The sequence below is a fragment of the Anas acuta genome, chromosome 1 (assembly GCF_963932015.1).
Source record: "Anas acuta chromosome 1, bAnaAcu1.1, whole genome shotgun sequence".
Taxonomy (NCBI): domain Eukaryota; kingdom Metazoa; phylum Chordata; class Aves; order Anseriformes; family Anatidae; genus Anas; species Anas acuta.
This window is the reverse complement of record NC_088979.1, coordinates 174,196,141-174,215,728: the sequence shown is the minus strand read 5'-3', so window position 1 is coordinate 174,215,728 and position 19,588 is coordinate 174,196,141. Positions and strand designations below refer to the sequence as shown.

Genomic DNA, 19,588 nt, shown 5'->3' with positions numbered 1-19,588 from the left:
TGTAGTAGTTATCATTGCGCCATCTGCCCTAAAACTTGCACTTTTAATGAGACGCCACTGCTGGGACATCTGGCACTAAAAATATGTTTTCTACATCATCTCACAATTGAGGAGGATGCCATGGATGTTCAACTCCACAGGAGATTCCTTGAAGCATCCTTCTATTACCTAACAACTTCTGCAAGGAAAGTATGGCACTAAGCTGGCTGGGGAACAAATAATGATATTAATGGAAGGCTGTGTTTTTGCTTTATGTTTTAGATTGCAGTTGGAAAGGAGTGTTGGTGGTGTGATGGATTGATTGACATGTAGCCAGCCTGTCCTATATCCTATAAGTCAATAATTGGCATGATAGGACTGAAATGACTATGTAATATACTGTAAGTCAGCTCCCATTACCCAAAAGAAAAAAAGACCTGCAAAATCAATGCACTTCCGTATTTTTCAATTAGGCATATTTTCCTGAATGATTTCTGAATAGCGTGAACCTGTGATATACTGGAATTTCCTTAATTCACAGAATATTTTTCCCCCTAAAAGAAGCACACAAAATAATGTGTCTTGAGGCTGGGCAGTTACAACAAACTTCTGCTGTTTCTCAGATACATCTTGATGTGTAGGTGTGAGGTTTGCCATACTGAGGAAGGACTGTCACTTGTCTGTGGCTGCGCGGGAGGGAGTTGGTGACTCGGCACTCCTTTGTGCCACGTAATTTTTTCCAGCTTTGGCAAAAGACATCATGTGAGGCCATGTGCTTTCTTGTAGGAGGTGGAGCTGTGCCGCATTAGCAGCCAGGAGAAGCTGGGGCTGACTGTCTGCTACAGAACTGACGACGAGGAAGACACGGGGATCTACGTCAGTGAGGTAAAGATGTGGCACTGAGGAGGGGGGAGCACATCGGGGAACATGAGAGCAAGTGCTCTGTGACCAGGCTGCAGAAATGTCGGCCGTCAGCCAACACATGTCACTTCCAATTCATTTAGATTATCAGTTTAAATTATGTTGCCCAAGTACTGTAATTATTACTAGCGCGCTTCTCTAATCTGAATGCTTTTAACTAAAACATCACAGTTAGGGAAGTGTAAAGCAGCCTGAGCACAGCTGGAATTTTGAAAGAAATTTGTCCTTATGGGGGAAAGTAGGCAGAGTTTTTAAGGTGAAAGCCTGCTCCACACCCTGCTTGCATTTCCCCCTGCCACAGCCTCAGTAATCGTAACAGTGGATAATCCTTATTCTATTATTTGTGGTTTCGGTACAGTTATGGTATCACAGACATGCCACAGGTGGATGACGGGAGTAGCCTGGGAGGGAAATATGTCAGAAAGACTGATCTCTCCTAATATATGTATATGTATATTTATTTATTTATTTATTTATTTATTTATGGTCAAACAAAATATAGAGTACTGGATATTGAAATGGGTGGATCCCTCAGTTTTTCATTGATGTACTAGGAAAACATGACATGCAGCACATATCACAAGGTGTTAGTGTTTTACAGTGTCAGTCCAGAAGGCTTCCAGTTAATTCCCTTTGAGTCCCACCTTTGGGACTCCAAGAGGGTTGTTTCCCCGGATAAAACAGAACTCTTGTGAGCCCAAGCTCACTGGTGGTTGTCCTGGATGAACTGGATTTCCAATACTTTGAATTCTGAATTCCCATAAACTTTGTCGCTTTTGCGACATGTACCAAATTCTGAGTGAAGATCATGGACAAAGTGAATCCGTAGAGAGTTTTCTCCTACTTAACAATAAACAGGGATGAAGAAAAAGTCACTCATTTGCAGGTCAGCAGCAATGACAAAGAAGCTGAAAAGCACAATCCTGGAACTAGAGTAAGGAATTAATGTAAAACCACCCAAGAATAAGTCTTTCAACAGTTACATAGGTGCGGCTGTTAAAGTTTATTTGACCTTGTAAGGAGAAAGAAAATGCAGGAACCTCCTAATACAATCCAGAATTATATCTGAAATGTGATGTTTTTCCTGCATGGTAGAAATTTCTCAGACCTTTTAAAGTGAATGTAATTATGTTGTCTTTTGTACTTGATTAAACATTTAGGAATCATTTTTTTTCTATGACAGTTCACAAGAAGAAAATAATACCTAACAGCTGTAGAGGACATAACCTGCAAACCAGATGCTAAACTCAAATGCTTGGTTTGAAAAAATAGCTTATGGCATGATGAAGCAAAATAAATGATTTAAGATAACCATCAACTGAAAGGTGATAGGTTGTATTGCCCTGCAATGAACAGTAGGTCATTGCTCAGAGATGAGCTATAGTGACTTTGATAAACTGTTAATAGAGCCCTAAATATCTATTTAGGTTAAACAAACTTAAAATTAACTGGCTTAGAGCAGAAGCTTTATACAGAACCTGTGAATGATCTATACAAAATAGATCCTTTTCTTTTTTTTCCTGTTTCCTTGAGAACTGCAAAATTCCAGAGGAAATAACAGATTGAAAACTGAAGCAATCATTTCACAGTAAATATTTTCATGCAAGGAAAATAAGCCTGCTTCTCTCCCAAATACAGGCCCATTTGTATGGAGGTATCAGCTGCTGCAGAATCACCTCAGTCCATAGTGAACTTCCAGAGCACAGGGACTCTGTTGTTAATTCTTAGTGCTCTGACAGCTGAAGGTTAATGCCTGATGGTGGCATAGAAGAGTATTAATCTGAAAATCATATGCTCCTGACCCCTTCTGTCTTTAGGCTTTTATCTGAAACAAGATTATACAATTATTTAAAAAACGGTTGAGTTCACAGGGCTGTAAAGGAAGGTTTAAATTACCTCTGTACAGAGTAAAAATGGCACTTTATTAAATTCAGCACCACTGATTGGCTTCTGGTAAAAATATTTTAATCTGCTGTTACTGAATATTGTCCTGTGCAGGTTGATCCAAACAGCATTGCTGCCAGAGACGGACGGATCCGTGAAGGAGACCGTATTTTGCAAGTATGTGACAATAGACTCTTTCCTAAACTCTTTCTTCAGACGAACGTGCAGTGCTGTCTTCTCTGTGGACTGTTAATGAGGGAAGGTAGTTCTCTTTGTTACTGTGATCGATGAGAAAATCCATGTCTGTCTGTTTTTTAACACAATAGCTGGGAGCTAGAGCGCACGTATTGAAAAATGAGAATGACAAACTTGTTCTGGCTCATGCCCTTATATCCTGTGTCTTTCTTTGCCGTATTTATTAGCAAATCTCATTTTCTCTGTGTTCATCTCAGTTCATGTCAAATTCTAAATAGGGATCCTGCAAACATAAATACAGGTGTCAGAAACTTGCTGATCATTCACCGATTGCATAAATTTGTGTAAGCCTAACTCACGCTGAGCGTTGATGGCAAGAGTTTTCATACAAAAGACATGCTGTTCATAAAGGGTGATCTTGAATGTACTTGAGCAGGGGTTTTACTAGACTTTTGTTAATATTTTCTTTCCTCCACCAAAAATACTGCTTTTCTGAGTTCTTGGCTGATCCACCATCTTGGCTTTTTTCTTCCCCCTTGGTTTCTATTGATCTTCTCATTTAGGGAGCTGCCCCTGCAGCTATCCTGCAGATAGGTTTGTGCAATAAAGCACAGAGCCTGTGGGCGAGGTTTGGAAGAGGGAGGGAGGGCAATGTCACTGTGCAGAGAGGAAAATAGCTGGAATGGCAGTAGGTTTGTGTTCTGAACTGGCAGTGAATACTATGTTTTGAAGTAATGACAAAACAGATACCAAAATCAGTAAATTGGAAACTGCTCTATTATATCATTTTAGTTCTGGTTTCCAGTCAATTTCCCTTTTATTTTGTCATTTTTTTTGTGTTTTTTGTTTGTTTGTTTTGTTTTGTTTTGTTTTTCACTGAAGTCCCAGAAGTAGCTCCTGGTAACGACAGGTTGTTTTTCTATAAACAGTTCCATAATGGCCTTTCATTAATACTTGCACATGTGCTTTCTGGTTGTCGCAAGCTTAGCCTGTTCCTTCCCATCATTCTTCTCATTTCTGCAGGAAACCTCTTTGCTGAAGTACCTGTAGCTATATTTCTTACCCTGGTATCACCTTAGGGATTGTAGCTAATCTCCCAAGCACAATAGGATCTAGAAGCTGGTTTACCAAAGTGGCCCATCTTTCAGAGAGGAAATAATAAGTTACATTTTAATGCCAAGACTCACTCAGGGCTGCTGGTTTATTCTCTGTGCAGCTGAGGATGTGAAAATGTTGTCAGGTGAACGATGATGCCCACCAGAAGACACAAATGCCATGGTGCGAGGGGTGATGGGGCTGTGGGACCACGTTACAGACTGAGAGTAGGACTGGAAAAGTCAGTGTGCTGTCTTCTGTGTCTTGCTATAGAATATCCATTGAAGGAACCAAACAGAATATAGTGGTATTTTTAACTTTCAGAAGTCGTCAAAAAAAAAAAAAAAAAAAAAAAGATCTTGTTTATTTGACCAAGTAGAAACCACTTTCATTCTTCCTCTATGCACTTTAAAGTAAGTAAATAGAGGGTAGAGTCATTTCCTGCTATTTTCCTTTCTTTCCAAAATTTCTGCATGAAGTGGAAAGCCAAGAGCAGTTCAGGCAAACATTCTCAAGTTCCTAATGAAATTCATTTCAATTGTGAGTAAAGACTCCAGGGGTGAGAGAAAGCATAGGTAATTCTACTGTCTTTTTGTAGGCTGGAGCATTTCTTTAATGTCAGTGCTGATATATAGCTATGAGTTTGATCATTAAAGTTAACACCCAGAGAGTTATGTGGGGTTTACTTTCATATCTGAAAACACATTGACCCTCTATCTACTCTTATTGATGAGATAACTCAGAGGAATAGAAGCTGACAATGCCATTACAGGGGATTACACTGAGGCTGGGAGAAAGACAACTCTGTAAGCATGGGGGCATTTTCTGTGGGCAGCAGATGGCATTGGTTAAGGCTGCGGGGGGTGAGCAGGGAATACTGTTTTGTGTATTTCTCAGAAAATTACAGCAGATTCCTCACAAGACTGGAACTATCCCCTTCTCATTCTCAAAAACCTCGCACCTCTCCTGTCACCTTCGCAGCCTCTTAAGCATCTGAGAAAAGTCTGAGTATTTCACATCAAATATTGTGAAGTCAAGAGAAAGGTTTTATGAGGACAGTTCTAGTGATACTTGCCTAAATTTCTGCCATTTTTAGCTTTGAACCTCCAGGCTAATAAATGGTGTCTCCAGGGCTGAGCTGTTCTATGGGACAGGCTGACATCCTGCTTGTTTCCCAGTGATGTGCTGCTGCTGTGGGGACAGCAGGGCTGTGGTCTCTGGGGTGGGAGAAGGGGCAGTTGCCCAGATGACAGGACTTGCTGAAGCAGCCACTGTGGCTTGGGGTATTTGGACAAGTTGGAGATCTGCTCGTGGCTATCTGCGGCTGTGGTGTTGCGTTTGGGATTAGGGCAGCTCTGTGTCACCAAATAATTGACTGGTCTCCTACAGACCACAGTTATCCCTTCATGAAGCCAGTGTAGCGTCTCAGACATTTATTCATTGCCAGTTGGATGTCCAGGGTACACAGGGTTTTCTTTAATCTCAATTAAAGCTGTGATTTTGTCTCAGAGTTTTCAGGCCAAATATGCTTGCAGAAATAGGACTTGTTCTTTTCAAGCCAAAACATTCCTGCTACTTTGAAATTGAACCCTTGCAAGAGATTAAATATTGGGCAAGGTTTTATTTCCCCTTAATCATAGAATATCCTGAGTTTGTTCTGCCTTCCAGTTTTGTTTTCACCCATTTTCAAATAGACCTTTTTTTTTATTATTTGATTGTTTTGTTTTGTTTTGCTGCCACAATGAAAACAATCCAATTCTGATATCGGTTGGACAAAAGTAAATACATTCAGAAAATACAATTCGTATTTGATTCCCCCTAGAAGGGGTTTTGGACAATGTAAAACGTGTTTGTTATGATGTAGTCGTGGATGTGTCTGTTCTGATGAGGTGATGGAACAGCAGAGAGATAGCATGAAAAACACAAACTGCTTTCATTTTGATTATCCTCTTGTAAGGGGGATACGTATGTTTTGTGTGGCTCTGGATACTAAGCTGTCCACACAAATATAAAATGATTAAATGGAGCAGCAATAAGCAGTGGCCTGTAAGTATTGCCTGGTGAGAGATAATGCTGCAGCTCTCTAATTGGCTCTGTACAAGCACACAGTGTGACTGATTTCAGCTGTGGTATTACCAGTCTTGCTTCCACCAGCACTATTATCTCAGAGTGACACTTCCATTACTCTGAACGGAGAAAGATGAACGTCACCTGTCAGGGGCTGGTTAATTGTGTTGCTAGATGTATGTTACCAGGGCGCAGGTTGGACATTTATGAACATAACTGCTTCCTCTGATGTCCGCCATCCTTCAACGATCGATATGGCTCTTACAGTAAGCGCATAATTGAGTGAAGGCACTTACCACTGAGGGGCTGAAGATGAGCCCGTTGTGCAAGTTTCATTGTCCATACATTCACCACAAATGAGCTGATATTTGCCCTTTATTGTGTGTTGCTTTGTGGAAATAGAAACTAATGTGCCACTTTCATTTGTTTTCTAGATTAATGGCCAAGACGTCCAGAATCGGGAAGAGGCAGTAGCATTGCTCTCCAGCGATGAATGCAAGAAAATTGTGTTGCTGGTAGCAAGACCAGAGATGCAGGTTAGAGTAAATAGATGCACTGAGCCAAGACCTGGGTTATACTGTACATTCACTATCACCATAAGTAATGAACTGCTGAGAAGTGGGAGTGCCAAGGTTCCTGACAAAAGGAGGAAAAACATAATTGCAGAGCTTTGCCCCCTTTTAGCCAACAAAGAAAATAATATGTTATTACCAGGGCTTGTTTGCCCAAAGCTAAACAATTCCTTTCCAGCAGACAAAGTAAGCAGATATACAAATAAAGCTGAGAGCACTAATATGGTATTAGTAAAATATGAAGTAGAACTTGAACACTGTGCATTACTTGTTTGATGATTCTTTTTTGTTCTGGGAATAAACTTCCCATGCTTACCTCAGTCATTTATATGAGCTTACACAAAGCTGTAGTTTTTCACTGCTGATGGCCCTTTTTATCCCATGTACTTGTAAGCAAGCATGTTCATTTATGTGACAGTTATGGGAATTTCACTACAACACCATTCACGAGCTCTGGGTCTAATTGTTTTCAAAGGGCCCTGGTCACAAAAAAAAGGTTGTACATTAAAAATCATATCTCAGGAGGTACATTTTCAAAATCTTTTAGGAATATTTCAATGGCATTAAAAATAAAATTATGCCATGACAAGAATATTTTATGTCATTGCAGGGGGAGGTGTTAGGTTGATCATCAAACTAAGGAGAGGTAGACTGGAAGAAAAGTACTTTTTGTACTTCCCTTTATATTCTGTTTATAAGCCATTGCAAAACAAAAGAGACATTATATTGTCACTGTTCTCTCCATCTGTCAGCAATTCAAGCAAAGTTGGTTATGTTGCCATTTGTCTCTCATGCTATTGATCTGATATTTCTCGGTCTCGCTAGCTGCATACTCTGTATAAATTAAATTGAGTAAGTGTAATTCAGTGCCACTTGGAATCTCTGCTTCAATCCAGTACTTATATAAGATTCACAATTTCAGCATTCATTTCCTTTATGTTTTTCATCAATCTAAACAGCTCCCATAAAAATGATGACAAAATGTATAGAAAAAAAAAAAAAGCTATGCACCAGTTTATATTACAAAATCATAGCATGCATTGGAAGTTCCAGAAGTTTTGAAAGGCTTTTTCAATATTATTCTTAATGATTTTTATGATTTTTCACTAAGATTTTTTTTTTTCCTGTGGGGATAAGAAACCCACTGACTGATAAAATGCTTGCCCAAGGAAAGTTAGTTGTCTGTATTTATTTAGATTGGTGAACATGAAAAAAAATATATCAATATAAGATAAGGAATTACTTATCTCTATCAGTGTAGCTTCCCATGTAGATGCTACTTTCATATCACACAAAATAGTGTATTTTGGTTTGTGATTTTTTTTTGTTGTTGTTTAGCTTAATTTAGCTGAAATTGTGTTCTGAGAACATAATTAGGCAAAACTGAAGAAGTAGCCGTAGTATGTCAGAAATCATGCTGTCCACAACCTGATATCAGGTAGCTGTTTTGCTTTGACTCTGGTAAAAGAGAGAAGGATTAAGCAGGCTTTTATTTTTAGATAGAAAGTGGTAATGGCAGTATTGCAATCTCGAAGGCCGACTGCTGAGCACATTCGTTCAGAAACGGAAAAAAAAACTTCTTCGACCATTTATTTGTGCACTGAATACTGATGGATAATTAAGTTCTGAAGCAGAGCACCAGAGGAGCACATAACCTGTTTAATATGGAAACAAATGGCACAGGCATGTGCATTCACATGTCTGTATGTGCGCAGAATGTATGTAGTGCATGTGTATGCTATGACATATATTATTGTTATTCTAAAAACTGTAACATAAAGATTCACATTAAGTTAGGCACAGGGTCTACCATGATCAAAGCAGCAGATTTACCCAAGTGAGATTCATCTTTCATCCTCCCGATTTGGTTATCTCTGCAATTTCATCAAATGTGAGAAATTAAATTGCATCCTTTATGGTAGAGAAAGACTGTGTTCATGCTTTCCCTGGAAAGCATGAAAGGGGAAAAAAAGGAAAGCAAGTACAATAACGCTCCAAAGGTTATTTGGTCTTGCCACATAAACCCAATGCAGGGTTGTGGAGAAGAGAGAGGATATACGAACTTGACAGAAAAGACAGTGTCCCCTCTTGTCCTTGTCCTTTTGCAACACTATCTTCACCAAATGTCGAAGTATTATTTTACACTTAGGGAGAAAAACAAACAAATGAACAAAAAAAACCAAAAAAAAAACAGTAGAGGCTTGTTTCCAGGCACACTGAAAGAACAAAAATAACCACACTTCAAGTCACTGCATCTGTCTGTCACCTTCCTCTGTTTGTTTGTTTACCTGGAAGATCAATGGGAAAACTGCAGTAGAAATGCAACACAAGGAGTCTATCAAGGATACAGCACTAGGGCACAGCACTGGGGTGGAGGTTGTTAAAGGAAAGAGCCCAGTTGTCTCATAGCCCTATTAGTAACGTTGCCGCTCTTTTGGTGCTGTGGCTCTTGGCGGTAATGAACATGACAGCTTCAGGATTATGCGCTCTGCCTTTCATACCTTTTGAAAAGAAATAATGTCTGTGCTGTGCAGTCTCCTTCATTATGAGAGAAAATCAGTCATACTGTTTCAAGAAAGGATAAAAGGCCTGAGAGTCCCATTTTTTTATCCGTCTTTTTCTTCCTCCTTTTCTGAGAAGCGGACTCCTACCGCCTGGCTTTCTGAAGTGAATCATTATGATAAAAAGAACTAGTCAAGCATTGCCATTTGGGTTTACCCTATTTTAGCGTGCATCCTTGCTGACATAATATAATGTACTAATGTATTCTTTGCAGCTGGAGGAAGGGTGGCTGGATGATGAAAGGAATGAATTCTTGGAGGAGTTGAACTTAGAAATGCTGGAAGAGCAGCATAATGAAGCGATGCAGTACACAGCCAATGAGGTGGAGCAGGTAGGACTGCCACTAAATGTGTTATTTGAAATTTTGCTAGGCATACCGTGTTACTAATAGAGAACGAAATGGCTTGCTGTAGAGTGGAGTCAAAAGCTTTGATAGAATTTTGTCTCTACAATGCTCTGAACTCCAGTGTGCTGTAGGTCAAAGCAGAACAATAGATGTTTGGGCCAAGTTAGCAAACAATTTAGGAAACTGTGATAAGTGCAGAATTCTCATTTTCTCTGAGCTCTCAGAATATTATTTCTTCCTTTCTTTAATTCTGAAGTGTTTGGGGTTTATGTTGTTATATTTTATGTTTTTTTTAATGGATTGTATTAATGTGACACGTAGAGCTCTGAGCAGAGACAGGTGCTCCTCTTGTACATTTGCAAGGTATGAGCTGGCCTGTGCAGTGTGTAATCTAACTTTTAGATTACGGTGTTTGAAAGAAACAACAGGTGTTTTGGTAATACAAGTGTATTTTTCTTACACCAACAGTGCACAGTTCATCATTTGTTTTGTTAATGGAGGCAAAGAAGCATACTGTTAACACAGTCTCAGCTTGCTGCTATCCTAACTTTTACATGCCCATAATGTGCTGTTAGCTATGGGGCTGTGGCAAAGATACATGTGCACTCCCAGCAGTACAGTTTCATCAAGGGATCTTCTCAGATCTTTTTTTTTTTTTTTTTTTTTTTTTTTTGTGTGTGGAAGGTGTAAGTGACCTTATCCACACCTGAACCAGATGATCTGTGAGCATGCACAGCCATGTGGAGCTGAGCATATAACATCCCACCTCATCTCCTGGCTTCTGTATATGCGTCACTGGGGAGAAACTCTTTTTCTACCCATAGAAATCTGTAACTTGATTTTTTTTCCCCATTCTGAATTGTTCGAAAGCAAAGCCTGAGGCATTTTTCTTTGAAGTGAAAAGAGGGAGAGAGTCTGAAAGCCTTCCTTCTTCTGGAAACCAGGGAACTTATTTGGCTAGTGGGAGACCTGGCTTCAAATCCTGCACTGCCAAGTCCTCGCTGGGGACCTCAACTTGCATCTAGCCTGTTCTATCCCCATCTCCTTTCCTGCTTTGGCACTGATGATAACTCCCATTAAAGCCATTCCCTTTACACAAATCAAATATTCATTGGGACAGAGACACTGACAGAATAGCTCAGCAATTAAGTCTATTATCTGGAATATGATAGATCAGATTACAAATCCTTGATCTTATAAGCATTTAATTAATCGCACAAAGTGGAATAACTCTGGTATCAGAGGTGAAGGAAGCCTTGTGATGGAATGTATAATGGCCTTTTAGTTATGATCCTTTTTTCCAGGCAGTGATCCAAGCCTTGCTTTCCCAGGTCAAATGTGCTAAATACTGCACTGCTAGCTACTTTGAACTGAGATGTGGCATCTTTTTTTTTTTTTTTTTAACCAGAAATTTTATCTTAGATACCCAAAGATTTCCTGTCACAAAGAACACTTGCTCTTTTCAAAGCATTTTACTTTGTGCAGTGATATCTTCACCCACTTCTGGAAGAGATTCTTGAGCAGGTCTGCCTACAGACCCCTTTTAAACCGACACAACATTTTGGGGTCTCTGAAATTCCTTCACAGTTGTGGTTTTCCACACTCAGTGTCCTGTCAAACCTTGACTTTTTCACTGAATTTGGGTTGTGATTAGTGTTAATTACTGAACAGTAATATTCTATGAGGTGGTTTTATCAAACCACTTGAGATTTTTTTTTTCCATTGAGATCTTATACTGAGTACTTTTCCCCTATTGAGATTTTATATTAAGGTAGAAGAGAGCTACACTTGAAAAGATTATGGTCACTTGTACTCTATAGGTGTCTGACATTGCATTACTTGAAGTAATTCTAGGGCAGCCAGACAGTTCTTTGCCCTTCTGATGAGTAATTGAATCAACCAAATGTAGCTTGATGTGTAATGGGGCATCAGTAATTTGTGACAGCTGCTGTATCTAGACTCTGTATAGTGACTCATCAAGTCAGAAAACTAGTTCTTTACTCCTTGTTAGGCTAGGAAACCTAGCGGTTTCCTGAGGTGAATCACATAATACATTGGTGTAATGAAACTGCTCTTGTTGCAGCTGTAAGTAGCCAATCTGAGTAGCTTCAAGTTCCCTGGTTGGCCATGGAGATTTTGCTCCAACACTGGGCTTAATTTCTGTGAACCAGGACACAGTCCTTTGGCTTCCTAATTGTTTGTCATCATGAATATTGTGAGCTGCAGGAATGAATGCACATCATAGCAGACTGTCCTTCCAAATATGAGTATTTCTTACCGAATGCCATTTTAACATGTAGTACAAGTTGTCACAAAAAAATGTGGTGCACTTTATAATGAAGAATAGTATAGAATTAAGTAGACAGTCATGTCTTTTTGTGTTTTTGAGCCACTCTGTGGAATTTAATCAAGAATTGTATCTTCTCTGTAGAGAATAGTCCAATAAACCTAGAGGAAAGATGTAATTCTCCATTTCTTATAACTCATTGTATTCCTTCCCCATCAGAACATTGTGGCCCATTGTGCAGCACTGATAACTTTAACAAGAATACCATAGATTTGCCATGCAGAAATTCTTATCAGTATCATGGAATATATCAAAACCTATTAAGAAAAGAAAGAATTGGGTAGAGTAATTCATTGTAGTTCATTCAAAGCTGCAGTGAAGTAAAAATATCTGGGGGAAATTCCTTTTTGAGGCCTGTTTCAAAAGAACAGCATTGTTTGCAGAAGAGCATTTTCCCTTCTAATGCACCACTGAAATCAATCCCAGTCTTCCCCAGTGACAGGGGTGTCTCATGGTTAGCCTGCCACTGGCAATTCCCCTCACTGTGGTCAGCCTCCCTTTCGCTGTCAAAGGCTGACCGGAGAGCCCAGCAGTGAGATTTATTAAAGCCCCTAACTGAATTTCACTGCTTTCAAACTTTAGTAGCAGCCTGGGTTTTGAGTCCCAGTATACATCCTAAGTTGAAAATAAGAATAGAACAGTGCTTGAATTCCTGCAAGATTAGCCATTTTATAGGCATGAATGCTTGCTGGAGATGAAATGCAGAATCTTTTGAGGTTCATTTATTGCTTGATTGTACACACCGCCAGGTTCGTGTTCTCATTATCTGAGTTCTCACTGCAAAGATGAGGCCTAAGGAGCCCTTTGGTATTTCAAACAGAAATAATTGTAGCAGAGATTGACAATGTACGTTTAAAAACAAACACTTTGTTTGGAATAGATAATAGATAACATTGACAAAAGCAGCACACTGGTAATTGGAGACCATCTCTTGTTTTTCAAAAGGGACTTAACCTGATATTAAGCTTGCTACCTTTCAAAATAAAATTGAAATAATTTCATGGTGTAAAAGACTGCTCAGTCTGAACATGTTCAGGGGCTCTGGCAAAGATGACAAGTCCAGAAAAAAAAAAAAAAAAAAAAAGCCAGGGACTACCTTACTTGAGTCAGAGTGAATTTTTTTAATTCTATCTCAAAAACATACAGAAAATAAATATTTGTGTTACTTTCAGTTTTCTTAATTGAACTAGTTGTATATATCCACATCCTGGGAAAGTATTCAACTTAGTTTTGATGTCTGCTTTAGATTGAGAAGAATCTGACTGTACAGACATTTGTTTCTTCATGACAGAGTGGAGAACCCCAGGTGACTACCTGACATTCAGGTGTCTGTACTATAGACACTTTTGATCAGCTCAGTCCCACCCATTTGATTTCTTTGAGACTGGAAAGATGGATTTTGCTTTGATTACATCTTGTGTGTGCATTAATTATGGATAGTAGATGGCAGTGTTTTATGTTCACTCTGTCTAGAGCACATGGAAGTTGAAGAAGCAAAATTTAAATTGTTGATTGAAGTGGTGAGGAGAACAAAAGACACTAATTCTCAAAGTGTTGACTGTGTGGGCCCAAACTGTAACGTCTCTTTCAAACACCATGCAAATAGATACATTAAAGGATTTTTCAGATGTGCCCAAACACGTGCTTTGCTCGTGTGGTGCCACAATGGAAACAGCAGAGAAAGCTCTAGTAGTATCATGCGACTCGGTTTTTGGAAGCTATGTAACTGTGCACACACAGTATGTATAAACCACCCTGTTTAGGGGGTAACATGAATTTAGTCAGATGAATGCAAGTTGTGCTATGTTGCTTCCCCCTCAGGGTCAGCAAGTGGAAAATAGCCCTCCTCCTTCACAAGGGTAGATGGAGCCCTACATTTGGGGCAGGCACACAAATTGCTAGCCATCCTGCAGCAAGGCTGTCCCAGGGTCTGAAGGAGCTTTTCTCCCTCATGTCAGTCATTAAACATTTTCCAGAGCAGTGAGAATTGTGGATGACACTGTGCAGTCTCCAGAGTGCAGTGTAGATTACCCCGACTGGAGTTACTTCTCTGCTGAAAAATTTGGGGATAGCAGAGGTGAATACAAGCTGGAGCAGTTCCAAAGCAGGTGAGAGAAGGAACCAGAATAGCTTATGTAGCAGCACTCACATGGTAAACAAGAAAAATACAAAATTAAACCCAAATCTCTGGCTTTCCTGGTGAATGCTCTAGCTACTTACCCGGTTGGATTGCTCTTCCAAGGTTACCCTTGGTTTTCTTGAAGAATTCTGTAGACATTGAGTTTTTTCTCCAGGCAAAATATGAAATTTTGTCACTCTAAAAAAAACAAACAACAGCTGATGCACGAAGACAGTATGTTCCCACCACTTCTCCGTATACTCATAAAAATGAAACCAAATTGTTGCAGCCACTTTGGAAAAATATACAAGCCTTAATAAAAAATAATAATAATTAAAAAAAAATAATCCAATATACTTTATGCTATCTCATAGCAATGCATAAATTGAAGAAATAAGGAGTAGGTAAACGATAGTTATAGAACAATTCTGCCATAGTTAGTTATTTAGAGTGTTATTGGTACTACTACTCATATTCCTTCCTCCTGTAACAAGATACCTTTTCTTTTTAGTGGCTAAATAGAAAGAACTAAGAGGATCTCAGATGGGGAAAACATGGAAAATATGTACCAGTGAACTTTACAAATTTGCAGGATTTTCATGACATTTTGTCCCTTACAGTTTCAAACTTTAGTTTACAGAAATTTCTGACCCTACAACATCAAGAAACATTGAACCTTTACACAATCCCTTGAATAACTCTGAACACATTCTGTCCCACGATGTTTAAAATTCAAGGGGGAAATTTCTCCCCCATTTGGGGAGGGAGAGCAATTGACACAATGCAGGTGTGGCTACCAAAGATGCACAACAATTAAACAGTTATCATGCATTTTGTTATCAGCTGTATGTGCAAAAATGTGCAGAAATGTGTGTTACTATTCTAAAGAGAAGTTTTCCTTTGCAAGTCTTGTATGAGAAAACATCACTAAAACATCCTTTCAGAGATTTTTAACTGGTCTGTCACAAACACTGGAGTCTCTGGATGTTGTGTTTCTTTCAAGATTTATTTTATTCCACTATTACTTTGTATTTGGGGGCGGGGGTTATCTTTGTTTTTCTGAGACTAGGCCATTATTTTTTTCTTGCATTTGAAGAAAGAAAACCAGCTGAAGGGTGTGTGATCATAGAGTGCACATGAAGAGGGGAGAAAGGAGGAGATAGGAGGCACATTTCATCCTGTTTTACTGTCTGTCAAAGAAGAGAAAAAGGGAATTATGACAGTGGCCTCTTTGAGTTTGTTCCCTTTCATTGGGTGCAGTGTACCTTTTTTCTCCCTTGATTATTACTACCATTATACATAATTATGCAATTATACCTCCTAAAAGAGAAAAAGCATTTGGCGGATACTATGTGCGCTTAGATATTTGGTGAACAGGCCATATAAATTGCACTCTGTATGATTACACTGTAAGGGAAGTAGGGGGAAATTCTTTTCGCAACCAGTTTGAAAAATAAAAAGCATGTGTCTCTTCAGAGAGACATTATCTCACATTCTTTGAATATAAAAGAATGTAAATAGGTTAGGTACAAAGAGTGGGGTGTGAATTAAAAATCAACAGCCTAAAAGCTTGACATTAGGCCCATGGCAAGCACTCAGTGTTGTTCTACACTTAATGGTAAAAGGCTGTTTTTATTTCTGTGGAATATAAACTCCAACTAGGGAATAGAAATGGTCTCCGGGGATGTGAGAGAGGTCTACTTGAGCAAAATCCTGGAATTCAAAATGAATAGCCTTTCAGAAAAAGATTACTGAAAGCAAGAAATGTGAGAGAGGGCCATGGAGGGCGTAGTGGAACAGGCTGGCCCTCTGCAGGCTTCAACCCTCCCCATCTCCATGAAGCACACGGAGTCCACTGGTTTAAAAAAAAAAAAAAAAAGTCCCATTGATGAAATATTATACCCTCTTAGATTGCACCAGTCATTGTTTGATTGGTTTGATACTCAATTTTTTTGAAGTGATACCAGCACTGAAGCTTTCTCCCAAGTTTGAGAAGATTTCAACTCCACCAGTCTCTGGCCATAATCCAGAATCAAAAACAGTGCACCATCTGGTGATCATTATCTTTAAGCACTGAGAAGAGATAGCTTAGCTAGAGAGGGAAATATTTCTTTCCAGACTTTAGAAGATATGTCACTAATGCTGTAATTCATCTGCTTCACTCAGTATGGCCACCACAGCATGACTCTCAGAAATGTTTAAAAGCCACGAGCAGTAGGACTGCTGTTTAGTGATCTGTTTTAATTCAGCTTAAATCAGATCCCAGCTGTTTAAGCAAAACAGAGCTGGAAAATATTCTCTAGTAATGTGATCTGTGTTTGATAATCACTTTGGTTTGCTCCTTTGTTTAGCCAAAGAAACATGAGGAAGACGATGGAACTACAGACACTGCAACCTCATCATCCAACAATCATGAAAAGGACAGTGGGGTGGGACCTACAGATGAAAGTTTGCGTAATGATGAGAGCTCAGAGCAAGAAAATGCACCTGAGGAGCAGAACAGTGCTACCCTGCAGTGCAAACGGGAGCTGGGTCACAGCCAAGATACGTTAGGAAGTGTTGAGCTCCAGTGCAATGAAAGCTTTTTATCAGGGGAATACATCGAGTCTGATTTCATAGGGAACCCAGAGGAGGAATGTGAAAGGTTTCGACAGCTGCTGGAACTGAAGTGCAAAATTCGAAACCATGGGGAGTACGACCTGTATTACTCGAGCAGCACAATAGAGTGCAACAGAAGAGAGCAAGATGGAGTGGAGCATGAGCTGCAACTGCTCAATGAGGAACTGAGGAATATTGAACTCGAATGTCAGAATATTATGCAAGCTCACCGACTCCAAAAGGTGAGGGATCAGTACGGAGACATTTGGGCTTTACATGATGAAGGGTTCAGGAATTACAACACCAGCATAGACGTGCAAAGAGGCAAACTAGATGACATCATGGAGCACCCTGAGAAGTCTGACAAGGACAGCTCCAGTGCCTACAACACAGCAGAAAGTTGCAGGAGCACTCCCCTGACTGTGGAGCGATCCCCTGACAACTCTCTCCAGCGGATGATCAGCATCACCAACAGGAAAAACCTGAGGAGCACAGTTGTGGCAAATCAGTCATCCTCAGGACAAAGCAACAAAGAGACAACCTCAGCCAAAAAACCCACTGAACAAAACAGTGCTGCTGAAGACACCATGCTGGCATCAGAAAGTGGCAAATTCACAGACCAAGAAAAGCAGAGCACTGAGCACATTCCCTACTTGTCTCCATATCACAGCTCTTCTTACAGGTATGGGAATATACCTGCTCATGCAAAACATTATCAAAGCTACATGCAGCTGATCCAGCAGAAGTCAGCCGTGGAGTATGCCCAAAGCCAACTCAGCCTGGTGAGCATGTGCAAAGACTCACAGAAGTGTGCGGAGCCCAAGATGGAATGGAAAGTGAAAATAAGGAGCGATGGGACGAGGTATATCACAAAGAGACCAGTTCGAGACAGAATCCTGAAGGAACGTGCCTTAAAAATTAAAGAGGAGCGCAGTGGAATGACGACAGATGATGATACGATGAGTGAGATGAAGATGGGTCGTTACTGGAGCAAAGAAGAGAGGAAGCAGCATTTGGTGCGAGCTAAGGAGCAGAGGAGGCGACGGGAGTTCATGATGCGTAGCAGGCTGGAGTGTCTCAAGGAAAGTCCGCAGAGTGGCAGCGAGGGCAAAAAGGAAATTAACATTATTGAACTGAGTCACAAAAAGATGATGAAAAAGAGAAACAAGAAAATCTTGGACAACTGGATGACAATCCAAGAACTGATGACACATGGTGCTAAATCTCCAGACGGCACAAGAGTGCACAATGCCTTTTTATCAGTTACTACTGTATGAACGCAACTTCTTTCAGAGAGTATACTACCAGTTTAGGTAGAGTACGATTGCCTCGTTCAATGTGGCATTTTTATATATTTTGTGACTGTTTATAGTTTGACCTTTTTTGTAAGCAAAATTACCTGGTAATTTTTCATTTGTTTTTCATATAACGGTACCTTCTTTATCTGGCAGTCTTTCCTTATCCTGCAATATATTCATATTACTCATTTGTAGAAAAAAAAAATGAAAAAGAAAAGCAAAACAAACAAAAAAAAAAGTGGAGAAACCAATTAATTTCTTAACCTAATACATATTCTGTAAGTTCAGATCTGGATTTATTTCTCTAGTTTTCTTTTTTCTACTTTAGTAACAATACAATACCAAAACAAAATGCTTTATACTGTATTCTTGGCTTAACAAATTGTTGAAGTTTTACATTGTAGATTGCATCTGTTTATAAATCATATGTCACATCTCATCATATAGATAAGAATGACCTTTTCCAACAACACATTGTACAGTACATTTAATCTGTAAATTGCAATTGTATTTGTCCAAGTAAAGTGTAGGTGGGCAATTATGTGTTCTGTAGTGGCATTGGTCATGTAGCTAGGCAGTCTGTGATAATTGTGAAGATGAAAGAGAAATAAATTATTGCTTATCTTTAAGAGAAAAAAAAAAAAGGTCAAGAGTTTGATTTCAATTGACCATTTGCCTTTAAAGGATGATTTATCTCACCACACATGATTTTTACAGCATCGAGAGATTTCAAAGACACAAGACATCTTTCCATCATGATTCCATTGACTGGTTCTTATGAATTAGCTTTTTTTTTGTTGTTTGTTTGTGTTGTTTTGTTTTGTTTTGTTTTGTTTTTTCCCAGAACACACAGGAGTGAGTGTCTTTGTCCTTTTTGTTTTGTTTTTTCTTACCTGCTATTATTAGTTGATTGAATGATTGATTGATACATTGTTTTGTGCTGTCAGGTCATTACTGGGGGTCCTTTTTCTGACAAAGATTGCTATTTGTTCTACACATAGAAAACATAACCACTGCACATGGCTAACTTTGAGCCAAATCTCATGCATGAAAACTAGCAGTGGTTGTCACTGACATTTTCACAGAGGACAAGTTAAGAAAAAATAGAGAATGAAAAAATCTAAATTAGCTCAGGTTTCAATTTTGCTGTTGAGGAGCATCCAGGTAGTGAAAGAGCCCCATGGCGAGCTAACTGGTGCCCAGGAGCAAGGGCAACTTGCTGTCTGAGTGCCCAAGGGAGCCCTTGTCTCTTCCTGTGGCAGAGGCACCTAGGTTACCAATGGGGTATCGTCTAAGCAGCTGCTGCTGGCATCCCAGTGAGTCGTGACAAACCTAAGTGGCTACTCCTGGGCAGCCACTATGGTTTTGAAGCCTTGGTTCAATATCCCAATTTTTTTAAATCCCTACCCATGAGTCACAGGGGTTCTTAACTGATGGAAATGTTTTTTTGGTAGCAGTATTAGGTGCTGAAGTCACTTGAAATCAGGTTTTAAAAGATGCTTAAATATGCAGAAAGACACATTATTCCAAAGTCTCTAATTCTGGAAAACAGTCATTTGTTTTTTAGCCACTTTTGGCACCAGTAAGCACTGGCAGCGCTCTCTG

The 19,588-nt window shown here is 39.5% G+C and overlaps 1 protein-coding gene across 4 annotated transcripts in view; it reads left to right on the top strand.

Moving 5' to 3' along the window:
• The window catches only part of PDZRN4 (PDZ domain containing ring finger 4), a 244,773-nt gene extending 225,472 nt beyond the window's left edge, over positions 1-19,301 (top strand). For all 4 annotated transcript variants that reach the window (XM_068669410.1, XM_068669407.1, XM_068669409.1 and 1 more), the window contains 5 exons: positions 766-864; positions 2,899-2,961; positions 6,576-6,677; positions 9,490-9,606; positions 16,439-19,301. In XM_068669410.1, coding sequence (XP_068525511.1) covers positions 766-864; positions 2,899-2,961; positions 6,576-6,677; positions 9,490-9,606; positions 16,439-17,962 — 1,905 coding nt within the window. In that variant the 3' untranslated portion in view covers positions 17,963-19,301. The remainder of the gene's footprint in view (positions 1-765; positions 865-2,898; positions 2,962-6,575; positions 6,678-9,489; positions 9,607-16,438) is intronic.
• The last annotated feature ends 287 nt before the right edge of the window (positions 19,302-19,588 follow it).